The sequence below is a fragment of the Sugiyamaella lignohabitans genome, chromosome C, assembly GCF_001640025.1.
Source record: "Sugiyamaella lignohabitans strain CBS 10342 chromosome C, complete sequence".
NCBI classification, from domain to species: Eukaryota; Fungi; Ascomycota; class Dipodascomycetes; order Dipodascales; family Trichomonascaceae; genus Sugiyamaella; species Sugiyamaella lignohabitans.
In genome coordinates, this window is record NC_031671.1 from 1,554,665 (window position 1) to 1,576,107 (window position 21,443).

Consider the following 21,443-nt stretch of genomic DNA (forward strand, 5'->3'; position numbering starts at 1 on the left):
TTAATGCTATTTATATGTTTATTCAAATAATTAAAAGTTTCTCTAAGCTTGTTGTACTTTGGCATAATTTGGTGGTTTCAGCTTCCGTCTCAGTGTCTTTCCAATCCATGGAGGAATCAATGCAGTCGCAGTAATGAGTGCAGTTTTCCAGTAAAATGAAACTTGTGTCACGTAGTTGAGATCGAAATAATCGCCCAAAAACGGTACCGATCCAACAAATATACACATTGTTATAATTTCGGAAAATACCATGACTTTGTTCCAGGTTATAATTTCCAATGCTACCATGATCAGTTCATTAAAGAGCAAAGCAGAAAAACTAACAGCCACCATTTTAGTGAATTGTTCGCTATCGCTACCAACAAATAGCTGTGACATACCTTGAATAACACATCCCTGATAGAGGGAAACGAGGACCCAGACGAAAAAAGTCCGGTAGGACAAGGAAGTGCCAGCAGTCAATTCCTTATATAACTCAGGATATAACTTAGCCAGGTCTTCATCCACATCCCTATCCAGTACCAGAGAAAATACAGGCGCCATGGTATAAATCGTAGCATAGCCCACCATCAGCCAGCCTTGGTATAATGCTAATGGCTCAAAAGACGAAGCGATCGAAAAGACAGTCTGACAAATACTGATAATAAGACCTCTGTGAATGACAAATTGAGCTAGCTTAGCTGATCGCTTATATGAATTACGTCCATGCCAAACTAAGAGCTTTGTCAAGTGACAGAATTGGGTGATAGAAAAGTCTGCCGCGAGAGAAGCTTGCTTTCCTTCTTTTCCTACAATACCAACACCTACGTCAGCCGCTTGAATCATGCTCACATCATTACCGCCATCTCCAATACAACAAACCCTTTTCTTAGTAGCTTCTTTGATAAGAATGGCAACATCGGCTTTTTGTTGTGGAGTACATCGACATGCAATGACGACAGGCAACCTGACAGCTGTCTCGACAAACTCGCTTTTGAATTTTTGAAGATATAATGAAAGCGACTCACCGTCAATCAGGAGACAAGCATCAGGTTTCTCACGCAAAAATTCTAAATGCTCATATGCCTCATCTGGATTATCCAGCTTTGTAACTGTGTAGATGAATTGACCCCGTGAAACCAATTTTGCAGAGACAGCAACACAGCGAGCAGTTTCAACTTTATCGCCAGTCAACATCCAGATTTTGATTCCGGCATTTCGTAATAACTCCAATGATGGCTTCATGTCCTTTTGTAGTCTATCTTCAACACCCGTAAGTCCCAGTAACTCAAGATCATGCTCTAAATATTCACCAACCACTTTAGCCATGGCAACGTCACGATCGAACATAGATAACGAGGCAGCATTGTACTTTTCCACAAACTTGTCATATAATTGTGACGTAAGCTTTTTGCGACCAATTACAAGTGTCCGTAGTCCTTCTCGAGCCATGTTTGCAGTTTCTTCCTCCAACCAGTCGTTGTGCTGTACGATTTTCGCCATTACAGTGTCTGCACCTTTCTGGAAGAACCACAACTCACCACTCTTCTGCTGAGACTTGTCACGTACAATAATACCCATACGCTTATTGTCAGAATTGAATGGGAAAACATGCAAGATTTCAAAGTCATGAGGTGTGCGAGTAGCTTCATGTATCAATGTCATGGATGTACGATCACGTCGATACAGGGACAGACCCATGGCAGCAGTCCACTTGACGATGGCAATCTCATCAGGAGATGCCGCTTGGTACTCGATCTGACCACCATTACCGTCCTCGAAAGATGGAGTGACTGAATGGCAAATTGCTAGACAAGTAACTATATCGCGTACCCGGTTGCCTATTTCTCTTCTGCTACGAAGTGGGACGGAGGAAGCGGTATTCGCAGATACGGATGCAGGAGCTCCAGACAAACCATCACGTACAAAAGCAACTACTTCGTCCATTGCATCACCCGCATAAGACACTGTACCAACATGGACTTTTTTCATCTCCATATCATTTTGAGTTAAAGTTCCAGTCTTGTCGGTCAATAAATACTCTATGCGGCCCAAATCTTCGGGAATTGTACTGGTTCGAACGATAGTATCTGGAATTGCCTTGTCATGTTCAATTTGATAGGCATAAACGGACTTTCCCATGTCTAAGTTGACTCTTAAACTGACAGGTATGATTGTTGAAAAAAGAATGAGAAACCGCATAATATCAACATACCAGTCAGGACCGAATCCATGAATCACGACTAATCCTATACTCAAGAGAAACACGCACACACAGAGGATCTTCGATAAGTTATTAATTTCTAATTCCAGCAGACCGACTTTGCTACCAGCAACTGAAGTATTCATCTCCTGTCTTGTATCATGTCCGGTATATATAACGATACCAATAGCAGTACCTGATGCGAGAACTGTATTTGCCCATAGAGTATTGTCAACAGATAAACCAATAGATTGGCCCTCGAGTTTAAGAGTACCAAGGAAAGAGTGGATGGATTTTTCAGGGGGTCCGGCAATTACAACCACTTTTTTAAATGCATTAATAGTTTCATCACCATCGGCTACACCAGACGACCCATTATTAACCCCAGTTGCAGACTCTATAGCCAGCTTCTGAGTCAGGGGGCATGCAATTCTCAACTTCCAATCTGTTTCTCCATCCAACTGATCTGTACGAATAAACGACTCACCCGACTTTTCAGAAGATGACAACAAAATCATATCTGCAGGAATACGCTGGTCTTTATGAATACGAATGAGATCACCAACTTTCAAACTACGACTTTGATGTAATGAGGGCTGATTTCCAGTGAGCACTTCGTATAATTCCGAATTAGATTCACTGTCTCTACGGCGTCTTTGAATATCATCCCATGCCTCTTTGGCCATGGTTACTGTTAATACAAACCCCAATGGAACAATGTATGACGACAAATAACCAATTCTCAGGGCCGGGACAATTTGGGATAGAGCCACCAAAAGGAAATATAGATTGAAGAAGAACTTGAACTGTTCATACAGAATGATGGGAATAAACATAACTGGCGAATATTTCGCATTTGATACCGCGTTTGATGGGAATGGATATGGTTTAGATGAAGCAGTCAGGCTGGAAACACATCGTTCAGATCTCACTGTCGGTTTGGCGGATGTCAGCATACCCGATAGTCGGGCTGTCATTGAGCGTTTATGGTTATTAGTACCATCGGCACCAGATCTGGCGTCACTACCTATACCATTATTGGTGCTGCCACCAATTAAAGGGACGTCATCGTCAATATTATCAAGTCCATCGATACCGTCGTCGTCGTCATCATGAGTATTAGTCCGCATTGTATGCAACGGGATAGCGTCTTCAGGCATTCGGAGCGTTCGAATAACCCTGCTTATATAGTCAACCGGATATTTGATAGGGGCATACCACCTCTTTTTAAGTAGAAACGAAGCAATCTCCAGAGGCGAATTTGACTTTGAACTGGATTGCTTGTACGGATGATTGGATCTCATCCACTAAGCGTTCTTGCCGCTGACAATTAACAAATCTAATAAGACCTAAATGCAAACGCTCTTGTACTAAGTGAAATATCTCACCTTGTATGGATTTGCTCAGTTGAGCTATTATACTGACGAGAGCAAAGCTGCTATAATACCGATGTTGACGTGATTGAGACTAATGTACCTAGAATTAATTGATAGACATGTACGTGGTAGTAAAGTATGTAAGGGACCAACTTTGTCAAAACCGGCATGTTATTGGTAGAGGTATTATTGCATCTTTCATGTCACTTTGTGAGTTCAGTGTGGAGGTTGCAATGCACAATTGGTGAAACCCCTCCAAGATCTAATCCTCGTATAAAATAAGAGCATGGTACTCGGTCAATAGATTAAAGTTCGGGTCGATTCGTGTGATTTGAGAACTATTGAACATTAACGTGACCTTCCAAACTATATCTCATTCATTTTTCAAAGGTTCAAAATCTGACTGCCATCTTCTGAAATCAACTACTCAATTCCAAAGTTACGCGAAATATTAGAGCCATATAAATCCTATGTCGACACTGCCATACTCCAAGGTGGGGACACCTACAATTCGACCGTCGTATGAGGCACAATTCAAGTCGACACCGTCAATTCCCGCCTTGAAGCGAAGGTTGTCGATAGTTGCAGCACAGAATCAGGATCCTCATTCACCTCAGTCTCCTTCGTCTTCATCTTCACTTCCAGCATCAGGTTATTCCACGAAATTACGTATCCAGAGTTCGTTACCACGACTGGAGTCGGCTATTGGGCAGTTGGTAGACGGTCTTGGAAAGTTTACTGCAACTCCCCAGCAAGCACAGGATGTCATTGATGCTGATAATGATCTATCGATAGCATTAGAAGAGCTTCTTGAACATCAAGAGGCTGGAAAAACAATTCAGAAACTGAAAAAAATATCTGCAGAGCTAGATAGACAGCTCAACCAAGTGCTTCTAAGCTTATCAGAAAGTCGACGAGAACTGCAATCTGCTCTGAGAAACGTAGACGATTCTGATGATTCTCGAGTAGCATCTCCTATCTCTGCTAATGAGCTGCTCAGCTATGCGACTAAAATCACAAAATTCACCCACCCACCTCCCGGGTACAATCCAGAGGTGGCTAATGAGCATGCAAACCTGCCATGGCCGTCTGAAGACGGACTAAGAAGAGGAGTACTAGCAATGTTGGCTGCCGATGCCGAAAAAGACGAAACTGCTCTCCGACAAGCATCGACTGTCAAGACTGAACCTGTGAAAACCGAGCACACAAACCAAGAACTTCATAAAGGAGCAGATGGTACTTCTTCTCAGTCGCCTCAAAGGGACCCTCGTCAACGACGAAGCTCCATCGTCTCCTATGGCGAGCGACCCGTCATCACCAATCCATCAGCCTCATCTCCACAAGCCCAACCTGTTTCTCCCTCTGCTACACACGCTGAACACGCCAGCAGCGGAAACGGCGGTGGTGCACTCGATCTTGATCTGTTCGATCCTGACGAGGAAGAAGACGATGAGGACGATGAGTAACCCACTCTTAAACCCTGTGTATTATTATTTATTTCTCTGATCTATGTTTTTGGTGCCTACGTGCCTCCGGCGGCTGGGGCTGTGCCCCAGACCCCCCGGCTCCTCTCGCTGCGCTCGAGTCGTTACGTCTACGATCCCATGTTGTTGCTGCTAGAAACCCATGAATACTGAGGCCAATACCCCTGCGGGATTTCGAGGCGAGAAAACCCCGTCCGAACGGGTCTCGGCTGCTGTAAACACCGAGAATCGGCACCAACATGAGGGCCCATGCGATCTGACCCTCGTGGTCGGTCACGTGCAAGCTCGGTATTTGACCGATGTTCATTTACGTAATCGAGGAAGGTTCTTGGTAATCTAGGACCGAGTGGTCGTATATTATTTTCGAATATAAAAGCAGAAGAATCTGCTTCGTCATTCAACTAAATTATTTTTGCTAATCAAATATGTCTGCAGTTCAGAAGGTAGTGATTTTTGGTGCCCATGGCAAGGTGGGTCTGTACTTGAGCCAGAAGCTGGCGAAGCTGACAAGCGAGTTCCACCCAATTGCCATCTACAGAAATCCCGAGCAAAAGGCCACTTTTGACAAATTGAATATCCAGTCTGAGTATCTCAGTCTGGCCGATGCAGATGTCAAAACCATCACGAAGCTACTTGTGGACGTCAAGGCTGACAGCATCGTGTTCACGGCTGGAGCTGGTGGTGCAGGGCTCGATAAGACGTTTGCAATTGATCTCGATGGTGCTGTCAAGACGTTTGAATCTGCCGTAGATGCGAAAGTAGACCGATATGTTATTGTCAGTGCCTATGGAGCCGACAGCAGAGACCATTGGCACAACAGCTCGATCCGTCCCTACTACACTGCTAAACACTATGCTGATCGCCTGCTGAGGACATTCCCATTAAATTACACCATTCTCCAACCTGCTCTTCTACTCGATGGACCCGGTACTGGCAAGGTGACACCCCCCGAGAAGGCTGTCTCGTCAGACGCCAAAAAGGCCATTCATCGTGAAGATGTGGCCTCCTTCATAATCGCGACCCTCCGTGACAAGAAGGGCACTACCTTCGGTCAGACCGTACCTCTCATTAACGGCGATGTTGAGATCGAGGGGTTTTATTAGGGTATTTAATATAACAATTGGATGGTGTCTACATGATGGTGTCTACATGCCTCCGGCGGCCGGGCTCTGCCCGGACCCGTTGTGCTCGCTTCGCGAGCGACCGTCTATAGGAACAGGGTCCCAAGCTGCTCGCGAAGCGAGCACAACGGGTCCGGGCAGAGCCCGGCCGCCGGAGGCAGAGTAGGGCACAAACAAACGAAAAACTTTCAAGTATTGCAAGCTAGATAATTGCGCCGGGTCTGGCGATTGTAGTAGTAGAAGTCGTCGCGAGGCAGTCCGTCGCCGTCGGTGGTGAATGAGTCGAGGTCGTTATCGTAAAGCTCGCCGTCGTCGGTGCCGTCTGATGGACTTTGTGACATGATTCCCACAATGGAGATTCCCATTGTTATGAATAAACTCAGGACCCATGATACAGTTGCTGAACCCCAGCCGGTGCCGAGAGCCCAGATGCGATTATCGTGGCCGTGGAATTTAGGTGTAGTTTCAAGGAGAAGTGCCGTAGTGATGGTCGAGACAAACTGAAACAGGATGGAAATGCCCACTAATATACAAATTAGTTTCCAGCCTCTACGAATTATTGGTTTGGTACCAATAATCACGGTACAGATTAGTGCAAATTCGGACGTGGTCTGGAACACTAATGATACCCACATGGCAAAAGCAGCCGACTGCCACGCTGCACAGAATCCTTCTCCATATTTTCGACAGTCGGATGGTGCTGGAAACTTGGTACATGGCTGTCCATCCAAGCATTGTTCACCAAGTCCTATGTATGAGTATGCTATAGGACTCGATGTGCCATCGCTAATGGTTTTTCCTCGTAACCACCTTGGATAATAAATAGAAGCAATGGTCAATGAGATTGCAAGAGCATGGAAGAATATTGATGTCCTATATGCCACTTTCAGCGCATAATCCGGTTCAGGTATTGTATCCTGGCCAATGACGCTGCCACCCCGATTATAACGGGAATAATCGAAATCCGAGACGTTATCGCCAGTATCATTACCAACAACTATCTTGGGAGATGATGACTGAGCCCGTAGCAGTGGTGAATTAACGCTCATTTTTGAGCCCAGGTCGCCAAAATCGCTCATGCCACTGTAAAACAGCGAGATGCTGGATTGACTGACTCAGCAGTCTGTGTCTAGAGAACCTGCTTTTTGCTCACTGCTATTCTGAGATCTGAGGGCTGTGAAAACCAAGTGGCGGCCGGTAGTTAAATGAGCAATATTCCGCGTTTCACGTGGTATCAAAACCAACTCAAGTCAACCAAAGGGCAATTTGAAATACCGGCTGTGGCAACGCGTGATTTTACTAAGCCAGTTTTTTGTTTCTATTCTACCCTGGTTCTCAAATAAACACTTTAAGAGATGCCAACCTTGTGTACCACGTATCTCGTTTATCAGGCCTTTGTCTGTTTATGTTTAGATTTGTGGTGGCTGGCAGATTAAATTGATTTTTTGCGTTATGTCTGCTCAATTATCCCAATTTCAATCTTCATATTTCAACTGAAAAAAGCAACTGTTGCTGCACAACGTGCAGTATCTTGCTGCAGACACTTGCATCCATGACGTTATGTTTGCAGCTATGTAACGGCTACAGGATCATTAGGCATAACTCCTGGTTCGAAAATTGACATCCTGGATCACAGTTATAATACTCTACTCTGAAACTGAAACAATTGAGACATGGATGTGACATCTGGATTCAAGTGGTCGATAGCGGCTTCTCAAAATCAAAAAATTTTGAGCTGGTTCTGGATCCATTGGCATCTCCAATGCAGAAGCCCCCTCAGCTCAACACCCGATGCTGCACCAACAAAATGGGCAGTCATCCCGAAATGATGAACATATGCTGCACTTGAGGGATTAATCCTTGTGCTGGCGAATACAGAAAGATATGTTGGCGTTTATCAACGATCTCTTGTTTTTTGGGCACCTCTGTAGATCTGGTTTTTGTTTCAAGTTGATTCAAACACCTTTCTAAAAATTTTCATAGTATAGTTAGCTCTTCTATATCCACGTGGATTCTTGGCTAGCCACTTTCCTTATTCTCTGTGTAAATAGAGAGTATGCTAGGGGGTATCACTTAAACCCCAAAGTTAAGACTTACCATTTAGTCCCGAAGTCGGTAAGGGGTCCAACTCAAATACTCTAGTCTATTTAGCAAAGTGCCAATAGGATATACAGAGGACAAAATATCTCACTATCTCTTGAATCTATTTGAGGGATTATTCCAGTCCCACCCGATTAATTCAGACATGTTTAACCTTCAGACTGTTATCTCAGTTAATGCACTGCACAAAATATCTGTCTATAATCGCTAAAGTTCGTTATTAGGTAGGTGTAATACGACGTCATTATATCAGGTACCACTAGAAATAGCTTTGGTCTCCTGAAAACTAATATAATTTTGAATGTCGAAATGACTGAAAGAGCATATTATGATACAATATATTCTCCCCCTGACACCTTCGGGATAGTTAGATTCGGTCAGAAATACCACTGGCAAGATAGATGAACAACAATTTACTAGCACAATTCATATTCAGCTATTTCAGATAACATCTAGACACCCCAGATGATCCCAAATCGTCTGTCACACAAAATCTGTTATCCATTTAAAGGATTCGAGTGTTGAGTGATGTGCATCAAATAGTTTCCTATTAGGGGTACTCAGTGGTAGATCTTATAGTTTAAATAAAAAGCAAGCGGAGCAAATTGACTGTTTTATTTTTGTCAAGTACTCAAAGAAAATGTAAAACTAGATAATTGGGCCACTTAATGGAGAAAGGATCCAATAGCTTGTTTATTTATGTGTGAATATAGTGCAAAAGTTCCAAATGAACAACTGCATTGTTAATCCCTGGGTCAGAGCGGCAGCCAGTCAAACCAGGGGATCTGAGTTCTCTAAAATATTTTAGACGGGTCTCATCGTTATTTACTTAAAGACGGATTCACACTATCCTTTCCACAAAACAGCTTGCTTGAATTACCTCTACAATATATCCCCACCGTTGAACAGCGTTCTTGACTTTCATATTCTGCCTTACTTGTGTTCTGATCTCATTCAATGCTATTTGCCTCTCTTAGAAACACTTGAAGGTTACAAACATGATGTATTATTAACTATGTACAGGAAACGTGAGATAGGGATACAAATTAAAAGACGGATTTCTTGACAGCACACCAAACACCAGCAGCAACAGAAACCAAACCAGAAGAAATAGCCATGGCCTTAGGACCCTTGGTGGCCTTGAAAAGAGCTCCGGAAATAGCACCGGCAGCTATAGAGTTGTATGAGTCGTGCTCGCCTCGGAAGTAGTCAATTGAACTATTCACCAGGTTGTATACCAAAGCGATAACACCAGCAGAGTTACCCAAGAAAGGACCTCTTCTAGTAACAGCGTTCAAAACACCGTTTAATCTTAATCTGGCCGACTTCGAATCAGCGGTCTTTCTGAGACCCTCAGCTAAACCGTAGGCTCCACCAATACCTAGACCCGATAAATAAACAATACCTGTACCGTAACATAAATCGTCAGTCCAGTCTTTAATAGGAAGAATACCGGTATTCACAGCAGGAGTTTCATCTTCAAGCGTTAAGTACTCGAGATTTTGATTGAGACCAGCTAAAGGATGCAGTTTTGACACATCCAGGGCCTGTGGGGTTAAAAATGATGACACATTGGTAGCCTCTGAAGGGTCGAATGCAAATGTTTGTTCCTTAACAGGTTCTTGTTGTTTGGTTGATGAACCTCCTCCAAGTAGCCAAGACATGATATACTGGATATTAATATATGAGGATGTTGTGTATAAATAAGGGTCGTGATGATAACAAATAAAACCTGCTTTTGCGGTTCCGAAGATTATCAAGTTCTTTTAGTGGCGTCGTAAATACGTTAACTTTTTTGTGTCTCTATAATGGAACCAGGTCCCGCACTCTTGCAAATAGCGTCTTGCCGTTAAAAAAATGTTTGTTTTCAGCAGGTTGCCTCCGTCTTCTTCACCTGAAGTACACTTTCCAAATCAGCCCGCTCAAATTTCAGCATCTTTTTTTTTCAATTCGCCCTGACGCATCTTCCGCGCGCCGCACCAACGCCACACGCGCCGCTCCTCTTTTGCCTCCGGCGGCCGGGCTCTGCCCGGACCCATTGTGCTCGCTTCGCGAGCGTTCGGGGGGACTGACAGGGGTTTGTCTGGGTTGATTGCTATTTTGTTTCTGGGTGCTGATGTTTTTTGGACGGTTTTTGTTCGTAGATGGGTGTAGAAATTCTGCTGCTGGTGCACCTGCATGTCCCTGCGTCGGGATCTTCTCGGACCCTGACTGAATACCACCAAATCGGTCCATTTCGTTCCAAAAATCCCTCCTGACCCATTCGACCAGCTCGAAAATACGTTGCAGAGCGGTCCTCTCCGCTCGCGAAGCGAGCACAACCCTGTCGGGGCGGGCGGAGCCCGGTCGCCGGAGGCATTCCCCATCCTACTAATATACAGTGTTCATTGGCTTCTATAATCTAGTATCCGTCGCCTCTACCACGCTTGCGCCAGTAGTCGCTGACAGCATGGATTGTACCAGAGTCAGGGTCGCGGTAAATTGCGTTCATGGCTGTGGCTGGTGGGAGGAAGATTGCGAGGTGGCCACGGGATTCTAGTCCGTGGATGACCGACTGGGGAGCTCCTTCCTCGATGCAGGCAAATTCCGGTAGCAATTGGTGGTGTACGCGGGGAATTGCTATAGTGTCCAGTAATGGCAGTTTGTAGACGTAGGTACGTACAATGGCTTGAAGCACGCCAGTCAGAATTCGGGAACCGCCAGCAGCTCCGACAATGAGCTCGGGGACTCCATCCTTGGTAATAATAGTTGGTACGCACGATGATAGTGGTCGCTTGAAAGGTGCAACATAGTTGTAAATCGATGGATGAAGGTTGTAACCATTGTCTGTTTCTGGGAGTGAAAAATCGTCCATTTCACTGTTAATGACAATTCCCGTCACTGGGTCCACTACAAGTGCACCAAATTCAAGGTTAACAGTGGTTGTGAACGACACAGCCATACCTGTCTCATCAATAATAGAAATATGTGCCGTACCATGAGGATCATTAGGCTCATAAGAGGGATCATATTCTTCCCAACTGAGAGTATGGTTATCAGAGATCTTAGATCTCACTTCATCAGCCCATTTATGGCTCATTATTTCGTTGGCTCGTGGATTATCAATGTCAAAAGGATCACCCAATTCAGTTCGTGCAGACGAGATCCATTTCATAACCTCAATCAATCTTTGCGTCTCTACATCTCCCAAATCAGTGGTATGCAGTCCATTTGCTTCGAGCTGGTTGAAAATATTCAAACCCAAAATAAGTGCTGGTCCAGAACTTGGGTTGGGTGTAGTAAACACTTCACGTCCAAAAAATTCTGTTCTTAGAGGTTCGTTAATATTGACTTGGTAGTTGGCAAAATCTTCAGCAGTTGCAACACCACCAGTGGCTTGGATTTTGGCCACCAGTGCAGGCACAATAGGACCTTCAGGATCGTAGAAAATAGCCGAGGATCCATTTCTGGCGATTTTCTCTAAAGTATCAGCCAGGGCTGGTCTCTGTACTAACTCTCCTTGGATCTTGGTTCGCAAGAAACCCGTAAAATCGTCTCTTGTAATAAGGAACGACCAATCATCTGCATCTCTTATTAGTGTACTCTGAGCTCTTTTAGATGCTAGCTCCAGTGGCTCAGATACAAGATATCCTTCTCTGTTCAGCTTAATAACTGGTTCAATCAGCTCTTCCCAGGAAAGTACTCCGCTACCAAATTTACTGATAGCAACATCAAGACCAGCCAATTCGCCAGGAATACCAGCAGCAAGTCCACCAACTCTAGCTCGTTCAGGATGACCCTTGTACATATTCTTATGGGCCAGAGCAGGTGCAGTCTCTCGGAAGTCGAATGTTAATGCTGTGCCGTTAGGATGGTGAACAGTCATGAAACCACCACCTCCCAAGCCAGATGAAAAACTATTGACTGATCCAATACAGAGAGCTACTGTTAAAGCAGCATCAACTGCAGACCCACCACGACGAAGAATATCTGTTCCCATAGTTGAACACAGAGGAACGTCACAAGCCACTGCTGCCTTGTGAGCAGTCACCAGATGCTTCGGATCTGGATGTGGGTCTGCACTGCCGCCAGTAATATAGACATTCTGGTTAGAAAACAGGGACTTGAATTTTTCCACGTTATAGCCAGGATTACCACTGATTCCATCTTGGCTATGGTGGTTCATATGTTGTTGCATAGATCCATGATTACAACCACTGCTTTGTAATACAGAAGATATGATTTGTCCACCAAATCGATAATCAATATTAGCTACCAGCACCAGTGATATCAAAACAGCAGAAACCAATCTCACATATTTTTTGGTCTGTGAACCCAGTCTATCTGGTGTTTCAGATTTATGGCCCATTGACCCTGACGTCTTATCAGGCTCGTTCAAAGGCAGTAAACTGCCCTTTTCACTATTTATACGTGTCATCTGAAATATTGTAAGGGCAGGCCCTTTACCTTCTTCCACCTTTTGAAATAACTCAAGACTTCTTTATACTTGAAAGTTAACTGAACCAAGTTCTTGAATAATTGTGTCTGATCTGTGCCTACTGGCGTCATCCGTCGGCAGACCAATTCCTTTTATAGCGGTAGCTGTATCTAGCTATCTATGGTGCGTTATCTATGCGCTAGAGTAGTCTGATTAGTTGCATAAGCGCGCTTTTCCCAACAGACTGACATCTCCGAAACCATCAAGATTTATATTGTATTTATCGGTTGTTAAGGCTGTAAGTGACATGTCATCTCTGTTGATCCCGTCAAAGAATCTTCGTTCTTTCAGCATCTGATGAACTTTTTATATCATTTATTTGAGAAATGAATGAGATTCGGCACCGAGAGCATTTCGCAGTCCGATCGGAGAAGATAAGGTAATAAGTGTGCCAGTCACCTGACGGATGCATATCAGTTCACGAGACCCGCTAAACAGCGTCTGCCTGCCAGAACTTTACTCCAGACCCCATTAAACCGCCTTTTGCTAGCAATTTTTAGATGTAAAATTTGGCTGGGGCGGTAGACGCAACGACTCGAGCGAAGCGAGAGGAGCATTGGGGTCTGGGGCGCAGCCCCAGCCGCCGGAGGCAGGACCCGAATAAAAGTTATTATGATAGATTCCACATAATATAAATTTAATAAAAAATGATACTGATAATAATAATAAAATAATAATAATAATAAGTTTGCAAATATAAAATACAGAGGGCTCCGAGGAGTCATGTTAAGTTTTCTCTAGTTAATGCATCATCGACGGAAACGAACTTGGCGACAGACCCAATACTGCTTCTCCTCAGGCAGAATCAGGCACAGTGACACAAGCCATTTCTTAATTTACAGTCTAAGCTCGATCCTCACCTTATGGCTTAGTAGTGAAGTTGGCCAAGGTGGGGGTGACGGTGATGGCGGAAGCCAAACCTCCTGGACCAGTATCATTGTTGTTCTGGCCAGTAGGTTGGAACAAACCGTCAGCAAATGATGGCAGGTCTTTGGTGATACTGCTGATTCTGATGGACTTACCGGCAACAGCAGGAGCAATGATAAGAACCAGGAACAGAAGGAATAAACCAAAGTAGAGAGTGGCATACTTGCGAACCATACGCTTACGAAGCTTGTTTTGCTTCAATGAGAAGATAGGAGGTCTGATTTGTCTGCTGGGTCTCAACCAGAAGAGCATCATAGAGTGCCACTTGTCAATCATGGGGATGAAAAGAACAGGAGCCTGGAAGAACAACAAGAAGTGGCCAAGAATAAAGTCACCGCCAAACATCATTTGTTCAACAATCTTACACACAAACTCACGAGAAGGTTGGGTAAAGGCCATCCATCCAAGACCGGCAGAGTACCACTTACCAGACCACCAGGCACGGTTAGCTTGATCGTGCTTGAATTCACGAGTCAACACAAGAGCGACCAAGATCTTCAAGAATACTCTTTGAATTGCCAAAGAGGCAATCATACCCAACAAAGCCGACTTGAAAACAAATCCTTGCATGAACCACATGACTTCAAAGAAGACAATTTGGACAATGACAGCAATACCGTGGGCAATAGCGGCCATGACAGTCGAAGTCTTCTTACAGCAGACGCCAAGAATAGGACCCATACAACACGACATGAAGAACAAGACAAGCAAAGCACCGGCATTAATGGCAATAGGACCAAAGGTGACAATAGCCAATCGAAGAACAGAGTTCACTGGTTTGACATTGTGAACACCATTTTGAGCGTTAATGAAAGTGTAAGGAACGAAACAGGCAGCAGCAACAAAGATGGGAATGATGAACTCAGTAAAGATGAGGTTACCGAAACCGGCTCTAGCAACATCACCAGCAGCCTTCTCAGAGGGGTCACCCAGCACTTTACGCTTGAAACCAGTGATACGGGTTCTACTGAGTCTAACATATCCAATCCAAGAGTTACGGTGCCACTTGGAGTTACCACGGGACAACCATCTGATGAAATCTCTGTAATCAATGAAGAAATCGGTCCAGGCAAATTGATGGGGGTTGAAAGTGAATGGGGAAATGCACATGGCAGTTAAGGTAATCCAAAACCACAGTAGAGCAGGCTGCCACATGGCCAAAGTACCGAACAGCAACATCATAACAGCCCTAGCACCAAGATAGATGGAATCACCAGCAAATCTCGAGTACAAGACACTGAAAGGAATACGGGCAGTAGCAACACCACGACCAGTAGCAATATAACGAGCACCACCGAAAGCCAAGTCACTCAACAAAGAGTTGGCGTAGATTTGACACACAAACACTTCGAAAAGAGGCGACAACGAGGCTAATTGCTTACTGAAACGAGTAGCAGCTCTCCAAGCACCCTTTTCAGTCAATTCTTGAACTACCAAGGGAATAAAGGCGATCCAGAACACAATGAAGATAGACAAGATACATCTTTGCATCCAACCGATAACAGGTTTAAGCATGTAACAACCAAGGGGCTTTTGAACATCAGTAATAGGCTTGTTCTTGTCGTACATACAAACAATGGATTCGTGGACAAGAGCACCAATATTAAGCAAACAAAGCATAAACAATTGAACAGACACAATAATGAACAAGTTATTAATGTGGAAACCAGGGTGAGCATAGAAGAAAGACAAGAATCTATCCAAAGGCAACTGAGTACCAAGATAGTAGTATTCACGAGACAAGATTTGTTCACCCATACCAGTACCAATCTTGGTAGTGAAATTGAGAATAGAGCCGAAACCCAAATCACGACCTTTACCACATTGGTAGTATTCACAGTGCTTGATTCTACCACCACGTAACAAGGCATTCATACCAGCATAAATATCTTCGTTCAAGTGCAAACCCTTTTGAGCCTTGGACACACCACCACGAGTAGTCATGTAAACACCGTTCAAGAAATCAGGATGTCCATAGTGCAACTTACCACCGATTTGAGACAAAGTACGGGCAAACAAAGTACCGAATGTTTGTTCCTTACCGGCAGCAACATCACCCAAAATACCGTAGTTCTCAGAGAAAATGTACTCACGAGCACCAAGAATAGCGACAGGACTGTGGTCAGTAGAGGGCAAGCCAGGGGTGTAGGGATTAGTGGGTTCAACGTTCAACTCCTCGAACTCAGCCAAGACAGATCTGATCTTCAAACATTCTTCAAGATAGTTATCTTGGTTAGCATCGATAAGTTGGATATATTCACCACGGTAGAAGATAATGGCATGATTCTGGTTATCAGATTTACCGTCACCGAGAATAGGGTTACCAGACAATTGAACGCGGAACTTGGGACGACGACGGCCATTGTCCATAATTTCACAGTGACCATCGATAAGAGCAGAGAAAAGACGGGGTTCTTCACCTTCATTAAGAGGAGGTTCTTCGTCAAGGTAAGCGATTTGCAAGTCGGGGTAGGCACGGAGCAAGAATTCGGTGTTCTCCATCTCCTCAGGACGGAACTTGGTCAATCTTTGCATGGAAACAACGAACTTGAACTTTCTACGGGCCATTCTCTCCAACTCACGCTCGAGTTTCTCGGAATTACCACCAAACATTTGAACAACCTCTGGGTTTTCAACACGGTACAACAACTTGATAGCACGGGCGTAGTTCATGAAACCAGAAACAGTACGGTACAGAGTTTGCGAACGCAAAGAGGCCCAGATACGGGTACGCAGGGTGTATTCAGGAGCAGCAGACTTGAAACCAATACAGTAGAAAGGCAAGTCATCAATCTTACTCTTGATAGTCTCCTTGTCCTCCTCCTTTTCAAAGTTCTCGTTGGAATCATTGGTGTAAGAGGTCTCTTCAGCAAGAATCTTGGTATCCTTGACGAAACAGTCCCATTCAACAGGGTGCAATTGCTTGAGGTACTCAAGCAAAGTAACACGAGTATATTGATCATCCTCACGAATAATCTCACGCAAAGACAAGAGAATCTTTTCAGAGTAGTGAGGAACCAAGACAGTGAAGGTAGGCATGTTATCAACAGGCAAAGGCTCTGGGATAGGAGTAGACAGAGATTGGGCAAAGAAAGAAATACGACGTTCAGCCTCGGAGTTCTTGGGGAAGAATTCAGAGTCTAACGAATTATCGTCTTGAGAAACGAAGAAGGTAGGAGCACGCAAGGTTCTCTTACCCTCGACTTCAGAAGGAACTTGGTGGTACAAAAGCTTTTGAACGTGGTCAATAGCAAGCAAATGTTCACGGTACATGGAGATAACAATGGCGTTCCAGATTTGCGAGATAAGGACCTTGGGCTTGTACTTGATCTCCATATCGGTAGTAGCCAAGACCTTGGAGTAGATACGCTTTGGAAGACGCGAGAAAATGTTTCTCCAAGGAGTCCAAATGGAAATACCCAAGTAGAAAGAACGAGCAACCGAGAAAATGGTGTTACAGATAATGTACCACAGATAGGTATCCAAGAAGAACAACACCAAATCAGTCAAGTACATCAAACCCAAGGTGATACGAGCTTGTTGTCTACACAAGGTGTTACCAAAATAAGTCTCACCAACACATCTGCTCATGGTCATGATAGACAAATCACGGATAGGATCACGAATAGACAGGATCAAGAACGAGTAGGACTCGGCAAATTTGGCAACAAACACAATCAACCACAAACCATAACTCATCCACATATCATTACCCTTTAATTGAGCAAAAGAAGCGGTGAAGGTTTGCGAAGCAACATAACGTCTGGTCTTCTTGTTCAAGTACGAGCCGAACAAACCACCAAGAGGCATGACGGAAAAGAACAAGAAAGTAAACACAGCAATAAAGAATTGTACAATACCCACAATCAAAGCAGATTTCGACTTGGTATCAATGCCAATGTAACCCAAGACATAGATAGCAGGAGCAAGATTGATGAGAAGGATAATAATAATAAACATAAGACGACGGGTCAAGTGTTGAGCACCGGCCCAGTTTCTAGGAACGAAAGCCCATTCAGACAGGGTAGCAATGATTTGAATCAAACAAGCAACAACACCACCAAGACCGACGGCAGACCAACGAGTTTGGGCAAGAGGAGCATTGTCCAAAAGTTGAGAGTAGTTTTTAGTGTACAAAGTAGGAGAACTGAAGGCAGTGTAGAACCAGAACATGGTGATGTGGATAACCCAGATACGGTTAAAGTTGACGGCCAAATGGAACCAAGAACGGGTTTCCTTGTATGTCTTGAAAAAGACGTTTTTCCACTGCACGTCACCCAGTTTCATATATCTATCAGGACCGGGAATATCGACGAGTCTAGCACCATCCTCAAACACAATACGTTCAATACCCTCGGGGTACCAGAACAATTGGTTGATATCATCATAACCAATGACCTTGTTGTGGTCACGTTCTCTCTTGACATACTTGCCATCAAGAATCTCATAACCTTGGTCTCTCATGTATCGGTAAAGAGGAGTAATGACTCTGTTCAAATAATCACCTTCAGGAACAGGTTCACGTCTGTTTTGACACTCGGGACTCAAAAAGTAGTCATCAGCACACTTGAAGATGAAACACAAACATTCAGGCACAAAACGAACTTGGTTGGCTTCACCCCAACAAAGCAAGTAAAGAGCGATTTGACGCACTCTCTCGAGTTGTGACATTTGGTTCATTTTAGTCTTCCATCTGTACTCGGCCGCCTCGAGCGAGTTATCACCCTCCAACTCTTCTAAAGTCTTTTGAGGGTCCTCATCAGCGGTTCTAGCAGCCTTGGACTTCTTTCTGGCCTTTCGAACCTTTCTACTCGTCTTACCGAGCTTCATATTACGGAAACCAATCTCGTCGTCCAAATCGAATTGGGCAGCGAAATACCATTTCTTATAATTAGCACCATCACCTCCAATATAATCGGCGTGAAGCGACAATAAAGCCTGGTTAGGAGTCATACGACTGGCACGCGAATCAAGCAATGTCATCAAATGATCAAACATGTTTCTCATGGAATCTCTTTGGAAACCAAACTTGTTAGTCAAGTCGATAAACACGTCCTCAATCTCTTCTTTACTAAGAGGAATCTGGTTATCAGCGGTCCAAGCAGGGTATGGTTCACGAGACCGTTGTTGCATATCCGCCATTCCACTGCCGTAATCAAGACCGTAGATAGGAGTCGAAGCACCTGACGAACGGTTACCATTAAACGACATTTGTGAAGAGACAGCTCTTTGGTCATAAGGGGTCGAAGGAGTGCCGCCAGTTTGGGCACTATAACCATCATCTTGGTAGTCCTGAGAGTAGTAATTAACGCCTCTAGGATCCTGGCCATTAGCATGGCCACCCTGACGATAATAATCCATCTCAGCACCACGAGCCACGTCGGATCTCATAGTGAAATCACTAAAAGTCTCGGAACCTTCATCAGATGCACGGATACCTTCATGCTGGTACCCGCCATGATGAGCGCCCGAAGAAGCGTAGGGATTAGCAGGACCAGCGGCATAAGCCTCGTCTGGATATCCGTCATCCACATACTGTTCATGAGGATTATAATGAGCAGCGCCCTGGGCATCATGCTCATAATACCCACCAGCCTGCTCGTCCTCGTAATACTGGGCACCGCCATGCTGCTGCTGGTGTCCATACGTATCATCATAGCCCTGATACTGGCCATGCTGACCACCGGCCGACTCCTGGCTATAATCATCAGCATAGTAGGAGTCGTGGTTGCCATTACCTTCCATGCCACTATAATTGTGCGACATCTGCTTTGTTAGTCTCTCTTCCTCAGGGGTCGGATGCTCGGGGTCCGGTGCTGGGGGGATCCGCCTGCCTCCGGCGGCTGGGGCTCCGCCCCAGACCCTGGTTGCTCCTGCTTCGCAGGAGTTTTTGCTGGGACCGTGGACGCCCGACTCGAGCGCAGCGAGAGGAGCAACCAGGGTCTGGGGCGGAGCCCCAGCCGCCGGAGGCACACCGCCCTGAACAGTCCCCGACAGTGGTGCTACTTACAGTGAAGGTCAAACGAACGAAAATAAGTCAAAAAAGAGTCAGTAGGAAGGCGCTCTGAGCATAAATCTGGCCAACGTTAGTAAGAGGAAATGTGGATGGGTCGGGAGCTCGGGTGACAAAGGGTGGGATTCGTCAGCCTGTGAATTGACACCTGATATAGCAGCCTGTGAAAAGGGGACCACGCGTGGTATACTCACCGAATGTCGAGGCCAGAAATAAAAAAAAAGAATGGAAAAAAAGGCGCCAACCGGTCACACAAAGACGGTGTTGGGTGGAAGGATCCCTGAAAAAAAGGTGTCGAGAGTTGCTGAGACCGCCAGCTGAGTAGTAATTAACGCGAATCCAGTGGTGAAACAGGAGAAGAAGAACTACAACGGGTGGTCCAGAGAACAAAAATAAACCACAGTGGAAATCCAATGGATAGGAAAAAGGAGGCCTAAAAACAAAAAAACCACCGACCCAAAAATCAAAAATTCACACCTGGAAAAAAAAATTGAAAGAAGAAAGAAGGGATTAGCAACAACGAAGCAACTGACAAGAAAGTTTAAACTGCACCAAAAACCAGCACCTCGCGGCGGAAGGAGCTGGGAAAAATGGTCCCTCCCGATGTGCAGGTACGGCGTGTAGATTTTTCCTGCGACAATGCAACACCTGCAGGAAAAAAAAAATATTTCTGCACCCAGACAGCTGAGGCCGACAGCGGGCTGGACCAGCCCAGTTAGGCTAATTGGGCTTGCAGCGGTGCTGATTCGACCGCCGGCTGGAGGGAGGGGGGCCTGCCTCCGGCGGCTGGGGCGTGCCCCAGACCCCGTTGCTCCTGCTTCGCAGGAGTTGTTTGGGGGGCCTGGCAACGGGGGGACAGGTGTAGGCAGCCCTGGCAACCGATGTACGTCTACCACGAGCCCACCAGCAGCACCAGCCGGGGACTCCCCCCAGCCCGACTCGAGCGCAGCGAGAGGAGCAACCAGGGTCTGGGGCGGAGCCCCAGCCGCCGGAGGCAGACCCCCTCCCCCCAAAAAAAACGTCCCGGGAATGGAAACAAAAAAAGTTTATATTAACCGCGATAGACGACGCGGTTGCCGGTGAAAAGTTTCAAGGTCGCATTTACCCTGCCTGGCGACGCGAGAAAACTATCCAGGTCTAGGGTGCTTCCCGAACGGGGTTATTAACCTGTCAAAAAGCAACTATTTTTAGATGATAGTCGTGTGGTGCTGCAGCCAGGCACATGGAACGCTTCATGCGCCTCGCCTCATGCCCTCACCCAACAAATTTGCAGGGGGGGTCTGCCTCCGGCGGCTGGGGCTCCGCCCCAGACCCTGGTTGCTCCTCTCGCTACGCTCGAGTCGGTGCGCCATCGGTCCTTGACACGAAAAAAAAACTCCTGCGAAGCAGGAGCAACCAGGGTCTGGGGCGGAGCCCCAGCCGCCGGAGGCAGACCGTCCCCCTGCCGAGGCCGCGAGATTGGGTCCTAATTAAGCTGCGACAGACATCTGCCCCTGCCGCTCAGATTGGCTAGCGATAGCCCGAATATGGCAACCGCCGGCCTGGATTAAGCGGGTGTCGAATCGGCTCGCTTCCTAAACCAGACCAGCTCGCTCCTAAACAGGCTGCAACAAAGCTTCCATACTAACCCGTTTCCATCCAGCTACCGGTTTCTATACTTAGAAACATGCTCCGGTGGGTCGGGGTGAGCCTCCGGCGGCTGGGGCTCTGCCCCAGACCCCGTGGCTCCTCTCGCTTCGCTCGAGTCGTTTCGTAGCGGACGG

General features: G+C 45.6%; 7 protein-coding genes across 7 annotated transcripts; 2 read left to right on the plus strand and 5 right to left on the minus strand.

The window, feature by feature from the left end:
- Positions 1-42: 42 nt before the first annotated feature.
- NEO1 (putative aminophospholipid-translocating P4-type ATPase NEO1) lies at positions 43-3,342 on the minus strand (the record flags this gene model as incomplete). Its single annotated transcript, XM_018881254.1, has 1 exon — positions 43-3,342. The coding sequence occupies one exon, from the start codon at positions 3,340-3,342 to the stop codon at positions 43-45; it is 3,300 nt and encodes a 1,099-aa protein (XP_018733862.1).
- A 686-nt stretch (positions 3,343-4,028) lies between these two features.
- On the plus strand, positions 4,029-5,024 carry MED4 (Med4p; the record flags this gene model as incomplete). Its single annotated transcript, XM_018881255.1, has 1 exon — positions 4,029-5,024. One exon carries the CDS (start codon positions 4,029-4,031, stop codon positions 5,022-5,024), a length of 996 nt encoding a protein of 331 aa, XP_018733863.1.
- Positions 5,025-5,467: 443 nt separating this feature from the next.
- AWJ20_4196 (uncharacterized protein) lies at positions 5,468-6,145 on the plus strand (the record flags this gene model as incomplete). Its single annotated transcript, XM_018881256.1, has 1 exon — positions 5,468-6,145. One exon carries the CDS (start codon positions 5,468-5,470, stop codon positions 6,143-6,145), a length of 678 nt encoding a protein of 225 aa, XP_018733864.1.
- A 206-nt stretch (positions 6,146-6,351) lies between these two features.
- On the minus strand, positions 6,352-7,242 carry AWJ20_4197 (uncharacterized protein; the record flags this gene model as incomplete). Its single annotated transcript, XM_018881257.1, has 1 exon — positions 6,352-7,242. The coding sequence occupies one exon, from the start codon at positions 7,240-7,242 to the stop codon at positions 6,352-6,354; it is 891 nt and encodes a 296-aa protein (XP_018733865.1).
- A 2,067-nt stretch (positions 7,243-9,309) lies between these two features.
- Positions 9,310-9,927, minus strand: TIM23 (protein transporter TIM23; the record flags this gene model as incomplete). The annotated part of the gene is made up of 1 exon (XM_018881258.1): positions 9,310-9,927. One exon carries the CDS (start codon positions 9,925-9,927, stop codon positions 9,310-9,312), a length of 618 nt encoding a protein of 205 aa, XP_018733866.1.
- A 737-nt stretch (positions 9,928-10,664) lies between these two features.
- ECM38 (gamma-glutamyltransferase) lies at positions 10,665-12,680 on the minus strand (the record flags this gene model as incomplete). The annotated part of the gene is made up of 1 exon (XM_018881259.1): positions 10,665-12,680. The coding sequence occupies one exon, from the start codon at positions 12,678-12,680 to the stop codon at positions 10,665-10,667; it is 2,016 nt and encodes a 671-aa protein (XP_018733867.1).
- A 921-nt stretch (positions 12,681-13,601) lies between these two features.
- FKS1 (1,3-beta-D-glucan synthase) lies at positions 13,602-19,433 on the minus strand (the record flags this gene model as incomplete). The annotated part of the gene is made up of 1 exon (XM_018881262.1): positions 13,602-19,433. The coding sequence occupies one exon, from the start codon at positions 19,431-19,433 to the stop codon at positions 13,602-13,604; it is 5,832 nt and encodes a 1,943-aa protein (XP_018733868.1).
- Positions 19,434-21,443: the final 2,010 nt, after the last annotated feature.